Consider the following 27,239-nt stretch of genomic DNA (forward strand, 5'->3'; position numbering starts at 1 on the left):
CGATGCTCCTCCATAAGATCTTAGCAGTGCGGGGACATTTTGTTTTTTCTGCCGATTTATGTCTTAGGTCTGTTGCAACCATTTAACCACAAAAATCCTCCTGCGATGAAGCAGTTAAAATGTTCCTCTTGTTTTACATATTGATTAAACACGTATCCAGACTCCATCCTGGAAACTTAACATCTTATTTTTTTTAAATGAGCATCCACAGGAGATACTTCCAGCAGGATACAATATTTTTATTCCTTCCCATTTATTTTTGCTTCAGTTACAATTAAAAGCAATCTTTGCTTCTAGGTCGATTCGATGTTTTCTTTGAGGTACCGGGGACAAAGCGCGACGATGCCGGAATGCAGTTCAGTCGCCCCTTTGTAAAATTTTTGGAGGAGGAAGGTGAAAACGGTCTTGATTTGGCGGAAGCAGCCGATCCCGCCCGGTCTTGGAAACTAAGCAGGGTTAGCCCTGGTTAGCACTTGGATTGCCAACAAATGCCAGGTGCTGCGGGCTATACTGAGAGCCAGCAGGGCAGAGTGGTTTTAGTGTTGGACTACGATTCTGTGGAGCAGGGTTCGAGTCCCACTTCAGCCATGAAACCTACAGGGTGAAAAGTCACACCTCCTCTGAACAAATCTTGCGGAGAAAACTGCATGATAGAGTCGCCTTAGGGTCGCCATAAATCGGAAACGACTAGAAGGCACACAACAACAACAACAACAACAACAACAAGGAGGCTATATTTCAGAAGAAGGAAATGGCAAAACCTCCTCTGAGCATTCCTTGGCTAAGAAAATCCTAAGGGAAAAAATCGGGAGATATTAAAACAAATGACAGCACTTGCCCATAGGGAAACATTTGAGAATATTTGCCCATGGGATTTTATAGTTAAGGCTCCCTATGGAAAAATCATACATGCCTATAGGGAAACCATACTTGTCCATTGAGAAATCTTGGGGAATACTTGGCCATAGGATTTTATTGTTATGGGGGAAAGGCAGCTCCCCTGGAAAAAATCATACACGCCCATAGGGAAACCATACTGGTCCATGTTTTCTCTATGGGCAAGTATTACCCCAAGTATCCCTATGGGCAAGTCTTCCCCAGTGTTTCCCTATGGGCAGATATGGTTCCCCCCTGGACAAGTACTGTACTATCCTTTGTTTTAGTATGGGCTATAAATCAGCTGGCGATCTGAAGGCGCACACAGACACACAAAGAGTAGCCATGAAGAGGGTCATATTTATTCCCATTTTGCAGATGGGTGGGAGAACTGTAAAGCTACACCCGAAGCCTCAGGACGAAGCCCCCTGAAAGTGAACCCATTTTCCCTTCTAGCTACTTGCTTTCGATCTGTTTGATGGGAAACCAATTCAACTGATCACTTTAATGACGGCTGTGTCACAAATTATTCTCTCCTAAAAGAGAAGGGGAGGTTGAAAGGGGGGGGGGGGGGCTAGGAATAGAAAGGAGAAAGCAATAAAGCCCCCCTTTCTATCAGGGACCCCCTTCCCTTCCCCATTCATTTTTATACCCTTCTAAGGAAGAAGCGCTGGATTGAAGGTGGCGGCGGGGGGGGGGGGGTCCTCAATTTCTGATTGGCCGAGAGCCCCTTTTGATTGACACCCTTCCCCCCCCCCGTTTCCCCCCGGGCTCCTCCCCTTCCCAGTCCTCCTTTATTGACACTAATGAGCCCGTCCTTCCCTCCCCCTCCTTCGGTCTCCTGCCTGGAAGTGCTGACAGATCAAGGCAACAAATTTCAATTACGAGCCCTAATTCGCGTCCGCGGAGCGTTGCTTTCCCCATGTCAGGGCTCCTTGGCCCCTCAGACGAAGCAGCAGAGCTTGCAGGAGGAGGAGGAGGAGGAGGGGAAGGAGAAGAGGAGGAGGAAGGAGGAAAAGGAGGAGAGAAGCCTCGCCTCCGGGAGCAGGACTTCTCCTAGGCTTGGGAAGAGGTCCCAAGGCATTGGCACCGCTGGGCGTCGGATCTTGGGAGGAAGAGAGGACCCTCCAGGCCTCGGGAGGAAGCCCCTGGGAGGGAAGGGGCTCCCTGACTGGCTCAGCCCGGGCATGGCCGAGAAAAGGAGAGCCTCGCCGTGCCCCATGCTCAGCCTCAAGGCCCACGCCTTCTCCGTGGAGGCCCTCATCGGGGCCGAGAAGCAGCAGCAGCAGCAGCAGCAGAAGCGGAGGAAGGTGGCCGAAGCGGCGGCGGCGGCTGGAGAAGGGCTCGGGTCCGGTCTGGGCCCCGCCACCAGCAGCAGCAGCGAAGGCCCCGAGCCCAGCCTGGTCTTGCCGCCCGGAGCGGAGACCCCCTCGGCCTTGGCCCGAGCCATCCTCAGCCCCGGTGAGTCAGCCCCCGCTCCCCCACTTTTCATCCACACTGGAGGAATAACCCGGTTTGGTCCCGCTTTGATTCTTCTGGCCGAAGGCTATGGAATTCTGGGAATTGGAGTTTGTTGTGGGCCCGGAGCGGACTCCAACTCCCAGAATTCCATAGCCTTGAGCCAGACAGAGAGTCAAAGCGGGGCCAAACCGAGTTATTCCTCCAGTGTGGAGGCAGCCAGCCTTTCCCTCTCTCTCACTTCAGCCTTCTCCCCAGCAGGGATTCCCAAAGGTCTTCCATTTGGAGCAGGAATTTATATTTCCGTTTCGTAGCTTTTCTTTGGTCGTTTCCTCCATTTTTTTTCCGGGAAGCTCTTCCGTTTTGGGGTGCCTTGTCCCTTCCTTTGCGGTGAGGACACATCCGTATGGTCCCTGGGGGCCCAAGGGCCTGCCTTTTTCGGTGTTTTCCTCCCGTGGCCTCGTCGCCGCCGCAGCTGTCAGGGCCGGCGGGGTCCCGAAAGCACTCCGATCTTTCTTTCTCTTCCCGATCTCGCTTAAGGCACCTCCCAGAAATTGCTTCCCTTCTCCGACGGTGGAAGAAGAAGAATTTATTTCAAGGATTCCTTTCAAGGATTTCAAGAAGGAGGCAGCAGCAATATTTGAACGGATCCTTTCCCTATGTCATTATTTCATGAATAATATTATGCAATCTATTCATGGAATAAAGAGTTGGAAGAAACCCCCAGGGGTCTGAACCCATTTTGTTATGCAGGAACTCACAATCAAAACACTCCCGACAGATGGCCATCCAGCCTCTGCTAAAGGCCTCCAAAGAAGGAGATTCTACTACTCTCCGAGGCAGCATATCCCACTGTCAAACAACTCTTACTGTCAGGAAGCTCCTATTAATGTTAAGCTGGAATCTCTGTTCCTTTCTTTTGACTCCATTGCTCTGTGCGAGTAGAAAACAAGCTCGCTCCATCCTCAGTATGACACCCTTTCAAACATTTAAAGGATAGAACTAGGAAACTAGATTATAGTTGAGATGGAATCTCTTTTCCTGTAGTTTGCATCCAGTGCGGAGCTGCAGAAAGCAAGCCTCCTCCATTCACTTTGCAGTCGCATCCCAATCTGGTTTTCCTCGGTATATAAAGAGATCTTGTGGCACCTTTGAGACTCGCTGAAAGAAAGAAATTGCCAGCATGTGCTTTTGTAGACTTCAGTCTACTTCCTCAGATGCCTTTGGTTTTCCTCGGGCGATCCTTGTGGGATCCATGCTATTCAGTTTTCTGTCTTTTCCCCAAATCCCACTCTTCTCGAGTTCAATGAAACTGATTCCCAAATAAATCCACCGTGGGAATTGCGAGCTCCCAACCTCCGAAGTGATGCTTGGCTGGCTGTGCTATTAGATCATCGAGTTAAACCCTTAATGCTCTTATTTAAAAGTGTATTCCGGATTACATTTTAGATCCGCCACTTGAATTCATTGATTGGACACAATCCAAAGAAAGTGAGGGCAACTTGCATCCTATTAAAATGGGATACAAATGCACCAGGTTGATATTTACCAGCAGAATATAATATTTGATCATTTGCAAGAATGAATTTAAAACATTGGGAACTTGATGTGAATACATGGTGTTGGGAAACTTTATTTAGTCTGACACGTAATTTCTTTCAATCCCAGTTTTATTCCAGAACTGTATAGTTATGATTATTTATCATCAGTTTTCTATATTTTTTTTTCAAAATGAGAAGCAGACTCCTAATCGGTTAACACTATTATTTTTTAACAATCATTTAGCCAATAAGAAATTACTCCATGCCAATATTGTTATTAATATTACAGGAGATGAGTTTTTGATAGCAGATATCAGATCACTTTTTACCTATTTTTTTTTTTTAGGCATCTGAGGAAATAGGCCCAGGTCTAGGAAAACTCATGCTACCAATTTTGTTTTTAATTTAGTCTCAAAAGATCCCTATAAGATCCCTTTGCAAACTGTTTATTATTAGGTACATTCAAATGGCATCCGCTTCACTCTTCATTCTTTCACTGCTATGTCTTTGAAAACTTTGCTGAGAAATAGACCAGGCGATTCGTTGTTTTTTTCCTCGTTCATGCAGAATAACTTATTTATTAAATGCTTGGTTAAGTTTCAATTTTAACTACACCAACAATTAAGAAGCGGTATCAATTTTATTAAATACAGGACGATCCAATCTGTAAAATAAGCAAAGGCGACTGTGAAAGGAGACTTCACTTATGGCTACTGAGGCTATTTCTGTCCCTTCAGTCTCCCAAAGAACGAAAAACAACTGTGGCCCTATTTTAGGGATCTGCTCAGAGAGCACCAGATGCATTTCTTAACCGCATATTGCTTTGGTCCTTAATGCCGTTGGATCGCCCGATTTATTTCCTATTCCCCATGAAGTGCAATTTAAGGCAGAGGTTACACGTGTGTACAGTCCACACACGAATATAGTTTAGACCCGCAAATGGAGTGTTTCTGCCACGTCAAGTTTAACAGGATCCGGGCCTGGCTGTTGCCAACAGGGTTAGCCCTTATTTAGTCGCCATTATGAGCCCCTTTAACACGGTCTGGTTAAAAAGCACTGAAGCCTCATATACTGTAGGGCCTATAGTCTTCGAAACCTGAAAAATGGGGCCTTCGGGGAAAATATCTGAAGTATAATTACGATATAGATAGAGAGTTTATATACATATATATTTAGAGAGAGAGAGAGAGAGAGAGAGAGAGACAGACAGACAGACAGACAGACAGAAAGAGACTTTTGAGGGATACACACACACACGCACACACACACACACACACACACTTTCACTGGGGCTAAAAGTGTAACCCTACTATCTCTTTGAAAACTTTGCTGAGAAATTCCTCTGGGCGCCCTTCTCGGGCTTTCTTTTCCCCCAGTTTGAAAAGCCTGAGGCGTCCAAGAGGAGGAAATAAATAGTCCCCTTTCCCTCCTTTTGTGGAGGTTAAATACCTTCAGTGGCGACCCCTTGGATGAAGGACCCGCCAAAGCTCTCCTCTCCTCAGCCAGCCCCTGGCTTCCTTGGCTTGACTCTCTCCATCTCCATTGCACTTTCCCCTCTTTTCTTGTTGCCCTCCACTTTGGTCGTCGTCACTGTTGTTGTGTGCCTCCAAGTCATTTTGACCACTTATGGCGACCCTAAGTATATGTGTGTGTGTGTGTGTTTGTGTCTGTGTATTCGTTGTTATTTCCTACTTATGGAGACCCTTAGCCTGGGGTTTTCTTGGCAAGATTTGTTCAGAGGGGGGTTGCCATTGCTATCCTCTGAGGCTGAGAGAGTGTGACCCAATAGGTTTCCAAGGTCACCCAATAGGTTTCCATGGCTGAGCCAGGGTTCAATCCCTGTTCTCCAGAGTCATATAGTCCAACACTCAGAGCACTGCAATATGCTGGCTCTCCCTTTATAGATATGTGTGCGTGTGTGTGTATGTGTATATGGGGCGTATACACACATACACACACATAATATTATACACACACACAATATTATATATATATTATACACATACACACATAATATTATACATGCAGAATATTATATATATATATATATATATATATATATATATATATGGCACATATTTTATATATATATATATATATATACACACACACACACATATACACATACACATACACACACACACGCTTATACTGAGGGGCGTATATTGTATGTATGTATGCCTCTTAGATAGATAGATAGATAGATAGATAGATAGATAGATAGATAGATAGATACACCGCTATAAGATGTCTATATTTATTTATCTCGTAATTATACCCCACCAATTTTCCAGACACACATATATAGAATGCCCTTCAAAAGGAGAGCCTGGCAGCCGGATCCTGGAGAGGCTTCCTATCTGAGGTCTGAAAAGAGAAGGGTGACCAGAGGTCCTCGCCTCAGAGGAGGACAAGGCACCCCAAAATGTAGGGCACTGAATAAAAAACCGAGGCCATTCCCAAACCAAAGCCCCAAACACTCATATACTGTAAAGAGAAAGGCAGGTTTCTTTACCCTGCTCCAAATGGAGGCCCTTTTGGAATTCCTCCTGGGCACAGTCCTGGGAAAGGAGAACAAGCCTGGTCCCCCTGGAAAGGAGGAACTGAAAAAGAGAGGCTCCTTTCCTGCCTTTTGTGGAGGTTAAAGGCCTTCAATGGTGACCCCTTGGATTTCCTTGGCTTGACTCTCTCCATCTCCATTGCACTTTCCCCTCTTTTCTTGTTGCCCTCCACTTTGTCGTTGTGTTTGTTGTCTGCCTCATTTTTGACCACTTAGGGCCGACCCTAAGGGGTTCTTCAGAAGGGGTTGGTTTGCCTTTTCCCGGGCATTCTACAATGGGCCTCCCTATCCACCCAGTCTTTCTTCACCGATTCAAGCATCAAATATTTCCCAGAAATACGTCTAAATCCCCCCCCACGCAACCCTTGATTTTGTCATTTTATATAAGGGACACACCATTTTACTCTGCCATTGTATTTCATGGGACTTGAGTATCCACGGACTGTGGTATCCACAGGGGGTTCCTGGGTCCCTTCTGGGAGAAACGTGGCATACAAATGAAATCAACAACAACAAGAAAACCCCCAGCAAATAACCAAAGGCCCAGGGTCCTTGCTTCTCCTGAGACAACCTCAGTGTAGCCTTTTTGGCTTCTAGGGAGAGTTCTGGCTCAGTTTGCTTTAACATTCATTTACTGGTCTTTTCGGCAGTCCAGGATCTCCATAGAACTTTTCTCCAACACATTTCAAATGAGTTGATTTCCCCCTTAGCTTTCTTCACCCTCCAGCTCTCATAGCCATTCCTAGAAATGGGAACTGGAAGATGGCGAGGGCAAGCCTAAATGCGACCTTTCACAAAGGAAGAGCTCAGAGGGTGACAGTAGTGCCAGCCCCAAAACTTGGCCTTTCCTCTTTGGACTTCAGCTCCCAGAATTCCTGACTACTGCCCAGACTGGCTGGGGTTTCGGGGAGCTGCAGTCCAATGTTATCTTCGGGGACCAAAGTTTGGGAACCAGTGCTTGAGGGAACTTTTTGACCCTCTCCTCAGCCCTCATTTTGCTTCAGTCCCCTCCGGTCTAGAGGTTATTCTGATCAACACCCGCCCCGCCAAAAACCAATCCATATTTATTTATTAAAGGGTCCCGGGGGAAAGAGCCCAGAGGTCCTCCTTTTGTAAGACCTGTCCTCCATTTCAAGCCTGCTGTCCAGGACGAACGTCAGAACGTCCTCCATTTTGCGCTTCATCATCCCCAAGAAGCATGGTTTATTTTACATTGCGAATGGATGTTTTGAGCTATAGTTTTTTGTGTGGTTTTTCGGGCTCTGTGGCCTTGTTCGAGAAGAGTTTCTTCCTGACCTCCAGCATCTGTGGCTGGCAGCTTCAGGGAAATCTTCCACACACAAAAAGCCTATGGAGGCCGGCCATGGAAGCCTTCGACTTCACAGGGCTTGGAGCTCTTATTTGGCTGCGTCCTCTATTTGTCCTGAAGGTCTCACGCCACCGAAGTTTCACCCTTGGCTTAGTTTAGTGTTTTTCCCGCCTTCCGCCTTTGGGGAGGCGGGCGGCAGTCAGGGCGAGCGCTGAGGCATCTGGCTGCTGGGGACTTGGCGCCTTTGGGGAGGTTTATTGGTTGCCTAATAACGCCACCACTACTCTCTTTCCCTTCCTTCCTTCCTTCCTCCCCTCCCTCCTCGCTCCTTCCTTCCTTCCCTCCTTCCTTCCCTCCTTCCTCCTTCCTTCCTTCCTTTGTTCCTTCCCTCTTTCTTTCTTTCTTTCTTTCTTTCCTTCCTTCCTTCCTTCCTTCCTTCCTTCCTTCCTTCTTTCCTTCCTCTTTCTTTCTTTCTTTCTTTCTTTCTTTCCTTCCTTCTTCCCTTCCTTCCTTCCTTCCTCTTTCTTTCTTTTCTTCTGTTCTTTCCTCCCTCCCTTCTTTCCTTCTCTTTCCTTCCTTCCTTTTTCCTTCCTTCCTTTCTTCCTTGCTTCTTTCTTTCTTTCTTTCTTTTTTTCTTTCTTTTTTTCCTCGCTTCTTTCCTTCCTTCCTTTTTTCCTTCTTTCCTTCCTTCCTTCCTTCCTCTTTCTTTCTTTCTTTCTTTCTTTCTTTCTTTCCTCCCTCCCTCCCTTCTTTCCTTCCATATGTCCATCTTTCCTTCTTCCTTCCCCTTCCCTTCCTTTCTCTCCCTCCGACCTTCAGGTGGCTGTGAGGAGGAGGCTTTCCTGAGCGCCACCTCTCCCCCGTTGTCTCCCGGCGGCGGCGGCGGCGGGGCTCCGTCCAAGCCCGCTCCCTCCCGGCCGGCGTCTCCCCTCCTGGCTCCGCCGGTGCCCCGCGTGGACCTCCAAGGCGCCGAACTCTGGAAGCGCTTCCACGAAATCGGCACCGAGATGATCATCACCAAAGCGGGAAGGTAACTGCCCCAAAGGAGCCCCGAGTCACCTGGAGGGGCTGCTCACCGCTCAGCATCCGCATTGCAGAAATAACGCAGTTTGGCACTGCTTTAAAGTGCAGCGGCTCCAGAGCTGCCACAACAAAAACCCTTCCCAGAATTCCATAGCACTTTAAAGCAGTGCCAAACTCCGTTACTTCTGCAATGCCGACACATCCTTCTTTCCCCCTTTGCCTATCAAATCTCATCGTTTCAAAGGTGTTCCGCTGCCCCGTCAAATGTCAAGTTCTGGTCTTCCAGGTGTTTTGGACTTCACCTCCCAGGATTCCCGACCGTGGGCCAAACTGGCTGGGGCTTCTGGGAGCTGAAGTCCAGAACAGCTGGAGGAGGACCTAAAGTTCGGGAAACACGTCTAGAGAGTAGCTTGCACGCATTTTGCCCCCCGGAATTTGTTCAAATGAGTTCAGCTCCAGTCGCTCCCCTTCCGACGGAGGAAGCGATGCTAAATGGAGCCCGTTCATCATCGCCCAGGGGCTTTTAATGAATGGAATTGCCAACTTTTGGCCCTTCTCTTTTTTTAATCATTTGGAAATGTCATTTACTTCATGAAGTATACTTTCAAACGCGTTGGGAACAAATGCATTCTTGAAAGTGGAATTGTCTGGCATTTGTCCCATGAGTTTTTCTTTTACTCCAGGAATAGTGCACCAAGGTCCAAAAACACACTGCAGAAATAACCCACTTTGAGACCGCTTTAACTGCCCTGGCTCAATGCTAGGCAATCCTGGGAGCTGTAGTTTTGCGAGATTTATTCCTCTCTGTCAGAGAGAGCTCTGGTGCCACAATCCCCAGGATTCCCTAGCACTCAGCCAGAACAGTTAAAGCGGTCTCAAACCGGATTATTTCTGTAGTGTGTTTTGGACCCAAGTTTAGATATGCTGGTTTTAAACTAGACAGCACTGATTTCGCTGATGATTCCAAGAAAGCCCATTTCTCTTTCCAATCCAGTGTGTTTAAGCTGCAATCCAATCTACTTAGTTCGTTTAAGACAAAAGTGATCAAACTATCTAAGGAATTAACATTAAGTATAATATGGGGCATATACTGTATATATATTGATGATATATATTATATTGATTTTGATTTGTCCTTCCATTTTGCTTCTGAGATTTTTGTATCACGTTCTTTCATAGTATAGTTTCCTCAGCCATTTTAATTACATACAAGTTGCCAAAGCTAGGTATTTAAATGACCTGTAATTTCTAGTAAATATTTAAAGAAGATGGTTAAAGTCCCAAATCCGCAAGTATGTCACGCCGATTTAAACAGATTGATTTATAAAGCTGGGTAGGCTGCAAAAAAATAAAAATAAGATAAAACTGTAGATGATATGGAAATATGTGAAATTCTAGGCTTCCTGTTCATTATGTCAAGGGATATAAATGGTACTTTCTTCTAAAGAGAACTTTTTCCCTTCCCTTCCTCCGAAGGATACACATGGTCAAAACCTGCATAGTATAAAAGTATCTGAACTTATTAGAAATTACAGAAACAGATTTTATTGAATCCATATGCTACCTTCTACATTTTCAGAGGGGCTTTATTAATGATTGAAGTGCAGTCTTAAACAGCACAAGGCAACATTTGTCTTGAAAGTTGTCCTGTCAAACATTTTCTTTTTTTTCTCCTCTTACAGGTGCATTGAAATAACAGCAAGAACTAGTTAGCCGCAGCTAGTTTTACCCTCTTCTTTAGTTAGTAACGATGCCAATAATTCCTTAGGTCTGATATTGCAAGCAAGGAGTGACATAAAAATATCTAAGAAAATAGATTTCCATGTTCCCTTTACCATGTCTTTTGTATAAATCTCTTGAAAGGAGACGAGAGATAGAGATTGTACATGCTAATTTGAAAATAAACTAGATCTCCTTTGGTTAGACCCTAGCAAGAATTGCCAGGAGTCTGTTTGCATTAATATAGCTCTGAATTTGTTTACTCCTCATAATAAAATGTGATAACAACTATAAATGAAGGGGATTTTTCTCTATGAAGTTCCAACTAGAGTAGTCCCATTAAATCCATAGGGACTTGGTAAGTCAGCACCTCTAATTAACAATTTGTAAGTCACTCTGATAGCCTTTTGGCTGAAGAGCGGGGTATAAATAAACAAATACATATTATTATATATTATTCTGTAAGTTCCACTGATTAATTTGTGACTAAGAACTAAATGTAGGGCCATGGCTTTTGGTTGTAAAGCAACACTTTGGGCTGAGCCCACTTGAAGAGACTCTGGTCTATATTCATTAACTCCACTTTTGTGTGTCCTGAACAGGAGGCCTTGTCACTTGCTTAACAATAGTTTATTTAAAAAGGTTGCAGGCCTTTACACATATAACGAGAATTTCTCATGAGCAGACATTTCTAGAATTGCACGATATGTTGCTAATTTTGCTTATTGTTTTAAGAGTATAAGATGTGACTTTTATTTACCGCCCCATACTAAAACTACAGTACATTTATGCAGAAATAAATTCCTTTTGTTTTCATATGTTTTGCTTCTAAATATGCAGCCTAGAATTGTCGTCTTCATGGGGAATTCTGTAACATATATGGGAGGGAAGAGGGAGAGCAAGAAAACAAGAGAAAGTGCACTGTAAGCAGTGCAACCATCTTTTGATTCAGGCTTGTAACTCAGAAGACTGTTTTGCTGCCTTTGAGGGGACTTCCTTTGGATCAAAGTGCCAGTATCTGAAAATCCTTGTTCTTTGTGACTGACATATGTGGCTGTCTCAAGACTTTAGAATGCATTTAAACCTGTTAAAGTATCAAAATGAAAATGGTTTCTTGACAGACATCTGTATTGGAATTATGTGGAAGAGTTTGTACTTTGGAGGACTTTTCAAAAATATACAAAACATTTAGCAAAGAAAAGGTATACAAAATGAAAGGACTAATAACGCGTGTGTAAGATATGGATATACAGAATAATATTGTTTTGTGAATAGTGTTTTGTGAACTAGCTAAATAGATCTAAAAAGAAAAAAAAGTCTTAGAGATAATTTTAAGCAAAGAAAGGGTTGAGTGTGATTTCAGAAATGTGTCCCACTTCTGTATTCAAGCCTATTGTTATTATTATTATTTATTAAATGCTCTTTTCTGTGTTCAGACGGATGTTTCCTGCAATGAGAGTGAAAATTTCAGGCTTGGACCCTCATCAGCAATACTACATTGCCATGGATATCGTCCCGGTGGACAACAAAAGATACAGGTATAGTATCTGAATTATATAAAATTTATAATGGAGGAAAAATTCTCTAGTTTGGAAATTAACAGAAGGTTGTGCTTAACTCCCTTCCAGATTCCTATCTTCATCCCACTGTTTTAAAAAGTAAGTGCTTTATGCCAAGCACATGAGAACAATCAAGAGTATTAAAAGACCCCAAACCCTGCTTTATACATTTGTCTCATATAACTGAACACATTCTACGATACTGAAATTATTCTGCGCCCCCATCACATAAGCAGCATATTTTTGGAACCAGTAAGATAAGTTTGGACTCTTTGTGGCCTATACTGTGTTAGCTGGTATTTCCAAGGCTAAAGGACAGCACTGTGAGTGAATATTGTGCCTATTCTGTAGATGCTCCATGAGTGAATATTGTCCCTGTTCCATCAGGTCTTTGCATATGACTGTTATACATGAATAACTAAATGTAAAAATACAATTTCTGTGCTGAAGTATAACTCCATCCAACAGTCTTGAATTATTTCAAGATGGGTGTGTTATGGCATAGGTTTTGCTCCAGGAGAGATATGCTTTTGGTGCCATACAAGAGATGGGTATAATAGAAACACGGCTGTTCCACTGATCGAGAATCCTGGAAGATATGACAGTGGGAGTTGGCCAGGCTATTACAGTGAAAGGAGTGTATTTGCTGTCCTTCCCCTTATATTGAGACCCTCTGTCTACCAATGGGACTCTGAGTTTCCTTGGTTGGTGGGAGTCACAATAAGTTTAAGATTCTGCTTTTGAATGGCAGGTCACTTAATGTAAGAGGAACAGCCAATTGTGATTTGATCGTCTATCAGAAAGCCATCCTGTATTTTAGAGACTTGATAGGATGAAGCCCTTGGACTGAGTGTCTCTCAGCGTTATCTTCTTGAGTTCTCTGTGTATCACTAGCACTTAAGTCTTCAAAGAAGGAGGTGAAATGGGGTTGCTATGTACCCCATCTAGTAGCACTGATATCCAGTTTTGAGTGTGTCTTCCTTAATTAGGTGCCTGAGAAAATACAGAGTTTGTTGATATCCATCGTTCTTCCTTCCTAAACTAGTTGAATGGTCTTGACTGTGATACTGGAGTTTTCCAAAGTTGTGTTACTGGGAGACTTGGAACTCTTCACTATGTGGCCAGAGCTTAGGTTTTCACAGCTTCATTTACAAGTCATTTTTGGCCCAAGGGAGCATGTTGTTTTTTTGTTTTTGTTTTTGTTTTGGTAATGGATGAGATGATGGTGATCTGGAATTTTCAGCAATTTTGCTGTCATTGATTTATGGAATGAGAAGTGGCGTAGGGTCACTCTCAAGTGTCCTCCCTTAGTTCATAGATCCAAATGAGTTCTCTGGCTTTCTAGGGGCCTTCAGGTGATGAATGAATGGGATGACAGCTAAAGCAATTATGGCAGAACACTCAGGACAAGTCTGACCAAATGTGAATTAGAACCCCCTTTAAGAGCCTGCTCCATGGTAGTGTTGATAACAGAAAAGTTGATTTTCAGCTATTGTTATTGTACAGAGTGTTTGGTCATGGGCCTGTTACATCTGTGTCCACAGACTGAGTAATGAGGACTTCTTGAGAGCTTGTTGAGATCAGCTTGTTTGCAAGACTGTTTGCAGATAAAGCCACATTCATATCTAGTCTGACTAGGATACCATATCATACTCATTAGTAGTTTTGGTACCTTCTGTACTGGTTTATACAGTTGTGAGTGAAACTTCTCAAATTATAGAGCCGAAGGAGGTGGACAGAATTCTTGGAGAAGTAAAACCATTGACTGACTCTTATTCTTAAGGGCACCATTAGGGCAGGTGAGGTCGTACCAGGTGGATACCACTGCTCCCAAAACATCTGCCTTTTGGCAGAATGACTGCGGTGTTTGCCTGCATCTCTTTAAAATGCTGGAGCTCAGTGGAAGAGATGCTGCAATTGGGGCAAGGCTCAGTAGGAGGAGAAATAAAGCCTCCAAATTTTTAAATTAAAAAATGTTATTTTTTTTTTAAAAAATCACAATTTTAACATTTTCTTTTAAAAAATGACATCTTGTCAATTTTTTTTACTTTAACCATGTGAAACTATGTACGTGTAAATACATTTAGGCTATACATGTGATATTGTAATTTAAAGGTATACTTTTAATTGCTAGTTGTTTATGTCACAACTATTTCCATTACATTCAGTGATACATGGGAATTACAATTTATGAGTAACATTAGTACAAAAAACATTACTAAGGATTCTGTGTGCTGTGGTATGGGAGGAGGTGACACCATTAATTACTGCAATGGGTGATGCCAACCATAGTGACACCACTGCTTATCCTTCCTGACTCAGAAAATCTAGCAGAGGGAGTCTGGCTGAGTTGGTGAGAAAAATGGTTAATGCCTCTGTACCAGAGGGATGGCTCTACTGGACCCTAAAAAGGGATCACAGTGTCATTGTTCTTTTTTAAAATGCTCTCTCTGCATGAATCTACTATGCTAAAAAAATGTTGAGCAGCCTCCAACACTCTGTTCATAAGCAAGGTGCCTAAGTTCGTGCGTTGGCTTCTTAACAACAGTTTATTATGGACGATACAAACCTCTAGACCAATCTGTATCTGTTTTCAGATCTGGTTACATGAAGGAAACTGGTCAAGTCACCTCTGTAGTTGACCTTCACTGGAAGCTGGACATGGAACAGTATATCTCATTTGGTTTTGTTGGAGTTCTTACCAGCTTTCTGTACTGTTAATCTGGAGTACCTGGCTGCAATGGTATTAGGTGGCACTCTTTTTGCTGTGTTTCTTGTACAGTACTTTTAAAAGTCTTGATTCTAGAAAGTGGTGCCTGGAGACCAAAATTGAACATCTTGGCCATTGGCATATGGTATCCCTCAGGCCTGTACTTTGTTCTTTTGCTTGTTTAACATCTATATGAGGGCTGAGAAACCTGTGGCTGTGCAGATAGTGTTGGACTTATGACTCTATTCCCATTAGTGCTAGCCATTCTGGCCAGTGTTTCGTCAACAGATGGAATGTCTGATCTACGTGAACTTTCTGGTGAAGATTGTTTGTGGGTCTGGAGTTTGGTGTCATTGATTTCTAACTCTCCTTTCCATAAAAGTACAAGGAAACTGTCTTGTATTAATATTGAACTATTTGATGGTGAATGAATTGATATTTCATATAGATAAGACAAACAGCAAGCCAAGTTAGGGATTTGGCACTTTTTAAGATAGGATATGGTCTCCCTGAAAAATCAGTTTGATGGTTTGGGAAGTATTCAGGATAACTAGGATTTATGCTTGCAGCTGGATGCCAGGGTTTCAGTGGAAGCCAGGAGCCCTTTCTGCTCAGGTCATGGTGGCACAAATGTTACTTTCACTTTGCCTGGATTGTTGCAACATGCTATAGGAGGAGATGAATTTGAAAGCTGTTCAGAAACTTCAGCTGGTTCAGGATGTTATAGCCAGGCTATTGACCTGGGAGCGTGTAAATATAACTGTTACACTAATTGGATTTCTGGGCACAGTGCAAAGTGCTAGCCATGACCATAAAACCATAAACAATTTAGGTTGAGAAACCTGCTCAGATATTGATTATTTTATAAGAAGACCTTCACTCTTTGTTATCAGCATCTAATGTGGATTGAACAGGAATTTGAGAAAGGGACGTATCAGACCTTGGAACTCTCTACCTCAGTTACGGTTCCCCTCCCGCCTGCAAAAGCCTTTCCATTGAAAACAGACTTTTGGCATTTAGAGCCCACCTGCCTTCTCTGTTCATCTATAGTTTGACCTGGATTTTAATCTGTGATATTTTAACTAACTGGTAATTTTGTATTTTGTATGGCGTTGTTTTGATTTTTATCTTAATTCATATTTGTTATGTTGTTCTTCATCTGTGGGTTTTATTTGTTGCTAACCCTTGTGGGCTTATTTTTATGGGAAGGTGAGATATAAATAGTGAAATAAATATATTTACAACTATATAATAACTCTTTGGATGGCTTTGTTTAGTTATTTATTGGTATTTTTCTCTACCCAGTTGCTTTCAATAACTGACCAGCAGTCATCAGAAACAACTTTTTAAACATTTTAGCATAAGGTATTGATCATATAGAATTTGACCAGAGCTATATGCATTCTAAGCAAGTATTCCCACAAGAACTCCTGGCATGAATTTGTAGGAACAGGAACACAGTGTCTGCTCTCAGCAATTTAAGACCTCACAAATCTCTTTTCCCAAGTATATTTACTGTGGTGTTAAAGAAGGCATGGGCGAACGGTTCTGTGGGAGAAGACCTGTATTCATATATATTAGGAGTCTCATTAAAATCAGCATCAGAACAATTTTGTAATACCTGGACTTTCATTTTTTTAAAAAATGAGCCACAAACTAAATGGAAGATAATTTCCTTATGCTTATCCTCGCATTTCCAGTCTTGTTTGTATACAGAAACCCAGTCATGCAATTCATATAACCTGAACCTTACATCTGCTGGATCAGAGTGCAGGCAAACTAATTAAAAAGCTATTGCTTTGAGTCCAAATAGGAACTGGATAACAGTTCCCTGCATTTAAGAATGGAGCCTTAAATAGATATCCTAGGGATATCCTAGGGAATATGTAGAATGCCTGAGGTAACACGTTTGGGATTGTTCTGCCCATCATGAACAGACATATGTTCTGTAGTAAATGCCATATTTTTGAATTTAACAATGATATATTTCTTTAACACTAATCTTAATTTTGAAATGATGTAAGATTTTTTACCCAGTTCATTGACTTCAGTGAATTACATGTTCATAATTCATGCACATAACTTTTGTCATACATCTCAGCGGTTCTATATGTATGGATATCAAACAGTTCATTAATTTCCTTCTGCCAATTGATTCTCACTCCTTCAGCTGTGGCACAAAGCTTTCTAAATATTGAAAGTAATCCTTTAAGTCCTTTTGAAATGAATATGACTTGCATAAGATGTGTGCTTTGCATTTTACATTCATTGACTTGGATCATGATTTCCATGAATGTAATTCTATTCACGTGATTCTCCTGCAATATTTGCTGTGGAAAAAACAATTCCATACTGATTTAAGATTCTCATTGAAATTGTGGAATTTGCACTTAGGGTTCATTGTGGGACAAACTTATCTTGCTTTAGAAATGTACACATTTGTGAAACTCGTGGTACATTTTGTGCTCACAAAATTATGCAGGTGTTTTAAAGATGTCAACAGCTGAAAAGTGAACAGTTGAAAAATCTGTGTAACTAAATATATACATTATAAAAATGCTTACATAAAATGTGTACAAATTTTCATGAAGGAAGAAATAAAAAAAATGCAACTGATGCGAACAAAGGTTAGGATGGTAATGCCAGAGAAACTAAACAAAATGGAGAAGGTTTTTCCGCCATGTCCCTTTCTGGCAATAGAAGGAAGAAGAAGTTTGTGCCTCCAAGAAATCTATTCAGGGGTGTTGCAGGACCCTCCAGAACAGCTGCCCATGTTAGAGAGGATACACTATAGAGGGAAGGGAAAAATAATTGAAAACTGCCTTGCCTTTCCCCTCAGCCAGAACCTCTCCCCTGAATGGAAGGAGCCTTTCTGCTGTGAAAATAACTTTCCAATTGCAATCAGAGGCGCTCTTACCTAAAGCTGCATCCACACTGCAGAAATAATCCAGCTTGACATAACTTTAACTACCATGGTTCAATGCTATGGAATTCTGGGAACTGCAGTTTTGTGAGACATTCAGCCTTCATTATCCAAGAACTCTGGTGGCCCACCAAACTACAAATCTCAGGATTCCATAGCATTGAGCCCCAGCAATTACAGCGGTATCAAACTGGATTATTTCTGCTGTGCGGGTGCAGCCTTAGCCCCACTGAATTACTTCTGAAGAGGCATGCAAAGATTGCATTGCTAGTTTCTGAGCCAAGGAAGCCTGTTTTCCTTGAGGACAAAGCTTTTCTTGATTCAGATAATAACATTTGGTATAATTTAATCTTACAGTTATCCAAAAGAGATTTGAAATAAATACTTAAACCATAGCACAATAATTAAATGCAGTTTGCAAAGAGAAAAATGATAAATGACTTATTCAACATTAAAACATGGTTAGATTCAAATGGATTAGATTTTAATTATCCATGAGATAGGTCTCTCCATTCCATAAATTTAGATGCATACATGGACCTCCACTGCCTCAGTGGTTTCACCATTGACTGAAGTGAAGTAGGAAGTTCCATTTTACATCCCTTTTTTGCACAGGTACATATACAGGGCTTGGGTTTGAGGCATACGTATTTTTATAGCACATCATTTATTTTGTTTTGCTTCTGTGTCATCTTACAGGAAAACAAGCTTATTTTCAATGCAAATACTTATGGCACTGATGGCTATTCAGCTCCTTACAGAACTCAGGCTAATCTTAACTCCAGGAAAAAAAATACAAATCCCTGAATTAAGCATTGAACCTTAGATGTTAAAGCAGTGTTAAACTGTGTTATTTCTACAGTGCAGATTCAGTTTAACTTATCTGAAATTATATAACAAAAAATTTGACAGCAATTTTAAGACTGTTTTTCTCACTCTTGCACAGTTTTTGTGATGTATAAATATATTTCCTAAATATATCCATTAGCTCAGTTTTTCATAGAATGTTTTGAACAGAAAATGGGTTGATCTATAGTATTTACAGGAGGAAAATTGTGAGATAAATCTGAATTGCACTGAAATTTTAATAAGTGCCCTTTGAAAAATCATCATCATAGAATTTAGTTTTCTATTCAAATAGTTCCTTGGTGATTTTAAACATTCCATTATATATTTTTTTATTTTCTTTGAATATTTAATCTAACATTTTGAAGTCCATTTCCCAACATACGTTTCAGTTTCAGGAAACAGTGGGCTAGGGCAACCAAAAAATAGTTTGTGCCAAACTATTTGTTTGAAACTGTGATTTTCTCTTTAAACAGGGAAGTAACATTGCCAAGAAGGGACTGACTCTTTCTTGCTTTGGGGAATATGTGCTTTTATATAAATTGCATAATCCATTTTTGTTTTGCTACAGTTACTAAGCAATACCAATACATTATTTCTAACATGAATCTCATATCCCTTGGGTTTCCTCCTATAGGTATGTCTATCATAGTTCCAAATGGATGGTAGCTGGCAACGCTGACTCGCCTGTGCCTCCCCGGGTATATATTCACCCAGATTCACCCGCCTCCGGAGAGACTTGGATGAGGCAAGTCATTAGCTTTGACAAACTGAAACTTACAAACAATGAACTGGATGACCAGGGCCATGTGAGTATCTTGTTTAATACAGTATTAATGTAATGCACACTTTAAAAAAAGATGCATAACCTCACATTAACAAAAATTCATTGATATTGCAAAACACATGTTGGATTAGACATAGCAATAATTTTATATTTTGCCCTAGAAATTAATTTGTAATATAATATATAATATAACCAGAACCCTGAATTCAAAGATATAGTCATGTTAGTCTGCAAAATCAGTATGTAGAGAGATCTTGTAGCACCTTCGAGGCTTAAGTCTACAAAAGCTCATGCTGCCAACTTTAGTTAGTCTCAAAGGTGCTACAAGATCTTTGAACCCTGAATGTATCATACTAAAGGCAGTAGGAACAGCGGTAGAGTGCATTGCAGATGGATAGACTCAATCAAGGAAGCCATGGCCCTGAGTCTGTAAGACCTCAGCTGGGCTGTTGAGGAGAGGGTGACTTGGAGGTCTCTCATTCATAGGGTCACCATAAGTTGCAGTCTACTTGATGACAGTTAACAACAAGCAAGACAGTTAACTAAACTGAAAGTGTAAAGGACTACATGCATATTTTTGATTGCATATATAGCTTTCAGTTTTTCTCCCCAAAATACAGGAACTTTACCTGAATATGAGAAACTTAACTAACGATTTTGTAAAATAATTTGTGCAAAAGCCCCATGAGGTGTTAATAACAGTACTGAAAAAGAACAACATAAGAGCAGTGTTTGCCCTGATAATGATTTATTACGTAGCTTGTGGAGCAAACCTTTCCACAGCTGAAGCTCATTACTTCTGCAAAACTGGCAGGGAATTTTGTGGTTTAAATATTATGTTTGCAAGTTCTGAATTGTTTAGCTATGACACCACCTCACGTGACAAAATATGCTGCACTAGTATTTCCTGTTCTTTGAGAGAGAGAGAGAGAGAGAGAGAGAGAGAACACAACCCAATAGCTTCCAAAAATCCTTAGTCTTTATTTATATTTTACACCTTGCTAAATAATTACATAAAAATGTTTTTATAAGATGGGGCTTCTTGATTATATATATTTGACAAGTCAGTAATAAATCAATGCATTAACTTTTTTTAAAAAAAATCAAAAGCACTATATTGTCTGTCTGAAATATGTGAGGGATGCCTCAGTATTCTTACAGGCACAAGTATTCTTTTGCAAATGTTTTCCTTGGGGGTTTAAGAGGCAGCATCTCATCTATGTGGAATACTCGGGCCGTTGAGCCACAGTAGAAGGAGCTATTAATGAGTAGTGTATACTGCTGTATAGAGGGAGAATACAGTTTCTTCTCATTACATATGTTGTTTGTGTGTGTTGTTAGCGGTAGGGAGTTTCTCATATAGACTGAAACCAGGTTCCCTTGAGTTCCAGGGAGGGGTGACACTCTGATGCAATTTGTCAGCTGCCAATATTTATGGCTGTTGGAGCTAGTTAGACCTTTATTTAGTAAGATCAATATGGATTTTCTACACCTACCATGTTCACAATCTGTCTTGTTCTGTATTGTTTCTACCACCCATTATTAACAATTCATAAATATGTGTAACTTTACCAGTTTAGGTAAGATAAATAAAATCTGGCTTACTGATTTGTAAAACTCAACATAATATTTTAGATGAGACATAGCATCTTTGTGGATGTGCCTTAAAGTCATCTGTTGACTTATGGTGACCCCATGAATTTCATAGGGTATTCTTAGCCAAGGAATATGCAGAAGTGGTTTGGTCAGTTCCTTCCCCTGAAATATAGCCTACAGCACTTCCTATTCATGGGTGATCTCCCATCCAAGTACTAACAAGGGCTGACCCTGCTTAGCAGTTTCCAAAATCAGACCAGATTGGATGTCGTTAGGAACATGACACTTAAAACCAGAGCATGCAGCTCTGGTTAGAATTTAGCTTGTTATACAATTTGGCACTGGCTCTCTGGGGCTTGATTCGGTAAATCTCTGCTGAATCCAGTGGGCCAAATAAAGTAGAAGTAAAGAAAAAAATATATAGAAATAAATTATATGCATAGTACCAGTATGATGAGATGTTAAATATTTACAGTTTTGTTCAAACTTGTGGAACCTGTGCTCTAATATACAGTAATTGTTTCAAATGAATATGGCTGCGATAAGCATTTGAGAAATTGTGCTGAAACTGAGCTTTCTTAAGGCAAGATTCTAGCGTATGGAATGGACCATGGTTGAGTAGATTACTTATAAACATTATTTTTCACTGTGCAATACAGGTAGTCCAGCCTCTCTGCAGTCTACACACATATTCTCAGGATGGGTAGAGGACAAGTTTCCACGTTGTATAATCACAAGGTTTAACTTATTTCCCCTGTGAATTGAAAACTACATAACTCTTGCCATAAAGCTATTATTCATTGTGTGGAATGCTTTGGAATTGAGCACTCCACTTTAATGAGTACTTCAGTTTGGAGGAGAACCAAGTAGTTTTCTCCTAGAACAATTCAAAAATACACATTGAACTGATTCAGACTTAAAATGTGCCTTGAAAATTGGAATATAGGTTTTGGAGACAAAAGATTGTATAAGAAATTCATCTTTCTAAAACTGGAGAGATTGCAAAGAATGTTCTTTATTGTTACCAGAAATATAAAGCAGAGAAATGATGGTTCCACAGTATATATTTTTATTCTTTGGCCATTATGACAGAATGAAAAAGTATTTTGTGATTGCTGAATTATTACACATGTAGAATCAATCACAGGGTCAAATGTTTCTTATACAAATGGAGAGATGAATGTTAAAAGTAGTGCTATATGAGGGAGTATTCAAACTGTTTTATACTTATGAAGTACAGCATTAATTTTATAGTATGTAAAGGCCTTAATAATTCTTAACATAATGCATATTTTCAATCAAATCAGTAAGAATTAAGAGTGTGCAAGCAATGACCAAGCAGTGCTCATTTGGCTGAAGGAAAGAATGCCACCCTCTTTATCACCATCTGTTGACTCCTTCACTCCTCTACCATCCTCAGTACCATATTACACATTATTGTAACAGGTTACCCAACCAGCCAGTGAGAAAGAGGGTTGAAAGCCCAGTTTTAAAAATGTAGATTCTGTTCCAGTCATCAAAGGTTAATTATGATTCTTCATGTGTTCAGGAATACTTTTTTGTTTTTCTCATGTATGTATGTATGTATGTATGTATGTATAATAATTTGGACCTCACATTGTTTATGGAAAGCAATCACCTGTTGATGGTCATTCAGGAAAACTGGTAGTAAGTCTATAGAAACAATAATAATTTCCCATTTAAAAAAGCAGTTTGCAGTGTGTTGTGAATGAGCCTCTGGAAAAAGTAAAGTGGAGTTATTTTTTGTTTGTTTATAGAGTGCAAAACACACAGAAGCACTGGATTGGGGCCAGTGTGACCAGGATTGTAATTTCTTCTTTTTTTAGTGCCATTTGCAACAAACCAAAGCAAAAAGATCAGAGATGCAAGAAATGTTATTTAAAGGTTTAATTCAGTGGAAAATTTTCTGGCATCTTTCTCTGTATTAGGGTGCAGACATTGGGAAACTACATTCTGGGGGAAGATTATCTAAGCATGATTTTTGATGAGCATCTGATGTAATTGTCAAAGTATGACTTCAGTCTAGTGAAAGTTCAAGTATCCAGAAAGCTGCTTATCCAAAACAGTGTTATGTCTCCCAGTGTGAAGTGAATTCATATAAAAGCATTCCAGCTAGCCAAGAATTTATATTGTTCAAATATAAAGCTCATCCTTTTATTTGGACAATTAGTTTTATGGTACTTGGCATACTGCTTGATGCCAAAAAAAGGGAGGGTGGAGAAAGGATGACATGCAATGTTGAATTTAATATTCTGTGGCCAATAATGAAACAGGAAATTAAAAAATTTCCTCCCTTTAATTACATTTTCAATCGGCTAGTGGCCATGAAACCTTCTTTTATATATCTTCATAGTCTTCCAAAAGCAATAGTTACATTTTGATTTTGAGCTATTAAAAGCAAATTCATATGCAATGTAAAAATGAATGTGAAAATTTATCCAGGAATACTTGAAAATCATGATTAATGCAGCATTATAAAAATATTTATATGCATGCTTCACAGGTTTCCACAGTTTCAGTTTTAAAGCGGAGAAGCGAGAAGAGACATCAGAGATCCATTGGGAATGTTTCCTCCCCTTTAGGAAAATTGGTTAAATAAAAGCACTGCTGTGTACTGTCTCAACATAAACTGTTCCCTTTTTCCATCTCTCTTTGTACTTTCAGTTTTGAACAGCATCATTAACCTTTTTTTTTTTTTGGCCATTTTATTCTCTTCAGCCTGTATTCATCACCAGTTTGTACGTGTAGTTGACTCCACATATATAAATAAAAGTTCTTAATTGTTTGTGGTGAAAGGCAGCCATTGCCAAACTTTTTGAGCTTATGGACACTTTTGGAATTTTCAGAAATCTTACTGGGCTCTCTCACAAAATGGCTACCATGGAGGACATATCCTCACAAACCACACATTTCTTAAAAGACAAGCTAGTGACGACTACGGGGTTAGAATTTAATAATAATAATAATAATAATAATAATAATAAAATTTATTTATATTCTGCCCCTCTGCACTCAGGCAACCTGGGTGGCTTACAACGTTAAAAGTATACATATCATATCCCCCCAACCCCCCCATTAAAATAGAATTAAACGATGTACAATATAAAACATATTAAAATAAATAACAATTTAAAACAGTATATAAACAAACAGACAACCAACAATAAACAAGCAAAACAACAGATAGGATCTTTTACTTTTTCAATTACTTTTTCTCTTTGGTGGCCAGGTGTCTATTCAGGAAAATTTAAAGACATACCGGGTGAGCAGATGAACATGAAAAAAGCTGTGTGACACCTGGTTTCCCCAAACTGGTTGGAAATCCCACTGTCTTGACAGCCAAACAGCCATGGGCAGTCCACACCATGCAGCATCAAGTTGCATCTTTTCATTTTTTGGTTTTGTTTTGCCTCCACACCATGCATGCGCCTCATTGCATGAACACACCACCCAAGACTGACAACTACCTCCCTCTGCCCAGCCAATTACCTCCCTCTGCATCCCTTTGGATGCCCTGTGTGACTGGCCACACAGTCACACAAGTGATACACCACCCATACAGTGTATTGGTGTACCCAGGTTGCCTGCCTTTAGTGTTTGGGGTGATTGGTTGGTATTGTGATTATATATTGATGGAACATAGTGTGGGTAGCTTCTCTATTTTTGAGATGCATGAAAGCATCATCTTTGCAATGTTTGGGCTTTTGGGGTGATAACATTGTATCCAAAGATGTTAGGGAAGTTTTTATGGGTTGTGTTTCAACTCCCCTTATTTGGCTGAGCACACACTCCAGAGATAGGACTCATGTGGTTTCCACCTTGGCATACTGGATATGGCAGCTGTTCTACTGGTGAAGAAAAAGCATATATCCAGACCTGGGATCAATACATTATAGGAACCATCAGGCCATGGCTAAAATTATATTGTCTTAGTGCAAAGATTTTTTAGGACCAGGGAGGCTACATACCTTTATAGTTCAACAGTAAGCATTTCAATGAAAGGACAGAAGCAACTGCCTTATAGCCTTGGTTCATAGTCCAGTATTTTAAACTCTGTTTGGCTGTAGCTTTCAGGGGTTTTAGGCAGGATTCGTTTCTATGCCTGCCATCCTCCCATCCAAATATGAACCTGACCTAACGTTGCTTAGCATCTGATGGGGGTATGCTTAGGGGGGATATGGGGGATGCTTAGGGTAATGTAGTAGTATGATATTTGAACACCATTATCTTTGCTGTGTCTTGAGTTGATCGGTAACATTTTCATCAAAGATGCTGGGGATGTTTTAGTGGGTTTGTAAAAATGTATATTTTTGAGGCAAAAAAAATGAAATAAACAAATATTTCTTCTAGTTATTTGTATGCTGGCCAGTGGTTGTTTTTTTTTTTTTTTTAATTTCTTCCTCATTCAGCAAAGAGTATTCCAGAGTTCTTCTGAAAATATTCAGAGATTTGGAGAGAATCCAGCTACCCAATCCCCCTTTAGACTATGCTTACTGCCTTAACATGGTTGCAAAACTATCCCTCTGGGGCACTTAACTGAGCTGAAACCTAGCCAGTTTTCAGATGCATTGCAGTACATTTGGCATGCCCTAAAAATAAAATGAAGCAACATAGCAACATTTCAATATATTGAAAATGCTGATATAGAAGAAACAAGGAGAAAGCTAGTTTTGTTTGTCTCTTTTTTCTGTCTCTCTTTGATGTAGATTATTCTTCATTCTATGCACAAATACCAACCACGTGTGCATGTTATTCGGAAAGACTGTGGGGATGATCTTTCTTCTGTCAAACCAATTCCTTCAGGAGAAGGAGTGAAGGCCTTCTCCTTTCCTGAAACTGTTTTCACAACTGTTACAGCGTACCAAAACCAACAGGTAATTTTTATTTTGTTTTAATTTTTTTATTGCTCATCCAATTACTCATATTTTCCCCGAATTCAAAATGAACAGAAGAGAAGAAATATTCCAGGTAAATACACTGGTCATGATACTATGTAAAAGGGAAGTAATCTAATGCCCATTAAATTACTCTGCCTGAGAATTCTAAATACCCCTCCTTAAAACTGCCAATCCCAGAATGCAACAGGAGGCAGCTAAAGGGGTCAAAGTGGAATAGTAGCACTTTAAGAGTATAGTGTGATAAACATCTCTGTTTAATGATCTGCTCCACAATCTTTCCTGATTTTGATGTCAACTAACTGGACAATAATTGTTGGGATCCTCTTTTTTCCCCTTTTTGAAGATGGGGACAACATTTACCCTCCTCCAGTCTGCTGGGACTTCTCCTGTTCTCCTGGAGTTTTCAAAGATTATTGCCAATGGCTCTGATATTACATTTGCCAGTTCTTTTAATACCTTTGCATGGAGTTCATTTGGTCCTGGAGATTTATATTCGTTTAGATTAACCAGATATTCCTGTACTATCTCTTTATTTATTCTGTGCTGAAATTCCCCTGTTCTGTCCTCTGCTCCATTATCCTCAGGTTGAGCACCCTTTGCCTTTTCTGAGAAGACTGAGGCAAAGAAGGTGTTGAGTAATTCTGCCTTTTCTCTGTCTTCTGTTAGCATTTTGCCGTCTTCTCCATGCAGTGGCCCTACAGTTTCCTTCTTCTTCCTTTTGCTTCAGACATATCCAAAAAAAGCCCTTGTTATTGTTCTTAACCTCTCTAGTAATCCTGAGTTCATTCTGTGCTTTAGCTTTTCTGACTTTACCCCTACATGTGCTTTCTATTTGTTTGAATTCCTCTTTGGTGATTTCCCCCCTTTTCCATTTCTTATACATGTTCCGTTTAAAAGTTAGCTCAGTTGAAAGTTCCTTAGTCATCCTTCCTGGTTTCTTGAGACACCTCTCATTTTTCTTCTTCATTGGAACTGTTTGAAATTGTGCCTTCAGTATCTCCCTTTTGAGAAAGTCTCATCCGTTGTGAACTCCCTTCTCTTTTAGTATTCCAGAACGGGATCACCCCCAGTATTTCTCTAAGTTTACTAAAATCAGCTTTCCTAAAGTCTAGAATGCATGTCTGACTATGCCTGGCTTCTCCTTTCCAAACTCTAGGAGAATATGGTCACTCTCATCTAAGGATCCCACCACTTGTACCCCATTAACCAGGTCATCCCTGTTGGTTAGGATCAAATCTAAAATAGCTGATTCCCTTGTTGCCTCTTCCACCTTTTGGACAATGAAATTGTCTTCAAGACAGGTGAGGAATTTACTAGACCTTGAGGATTTGGCTGAGTTTGACTTCCAGCAAATATCAGGATAGTTGAAGTCACCCATCACTACTACATCTCTCCTTTCTTACATAGACTGCA

The 27,239-nt window shown here is 40.6% G+C and overlaps 1 protein-coding gene across 1 annotated transcript in view; it reads left to right on the forward strand.

Moving 5' to 3' along the window:
• The first annotated feature begins 2,063 nt into the window (after positions 1-2,063).
• Positions 2,064-27,239, forward strand: part of TBX18 (T-box transcription factor 18) — a 43,049-nt gene continuing 17,873 nt past the window's right edge. The window contains exons 1-5 of the mRNA XM_089528548.1: positions 2,064-2,337; positions 8,564-8,774; positions 11,923-12,024; positions 19,162-19,333; positions 25,635-25,802. Coding sequence (XP_089384674.1) covers positions 2,064-2,337; positions 8,564-8,774; positions 11,923-12,024; positions 19,162-19,333; positions 25,635-25,802 — 927 coding nt within the window. The remainder of the gene's footprint in view (positions 2,338-8,563; positions 8,775-11,922; positions 12,025-19,161; positions 19,334-25,634; positions 25,803-27,239) is intronic.

This window comes from Sceloporus occidentalis, unplaced genomic scaffold (genome assembly GCF_023333645.1).
Source record: "Sceloporus occidentalis isolate IW3139 unplaced genomic scaffold, rSceOcc1.0.p SCAF_6, whole genome shotgun sequence".
Classification (NCBI taxonomy): domain Eukaryota; kingdom Metazoa; phylum Chordata; class Lepidosauria; order Squamata; family Phrynosomatidae; genus Sceloporus; species Sceloporus occidentalis.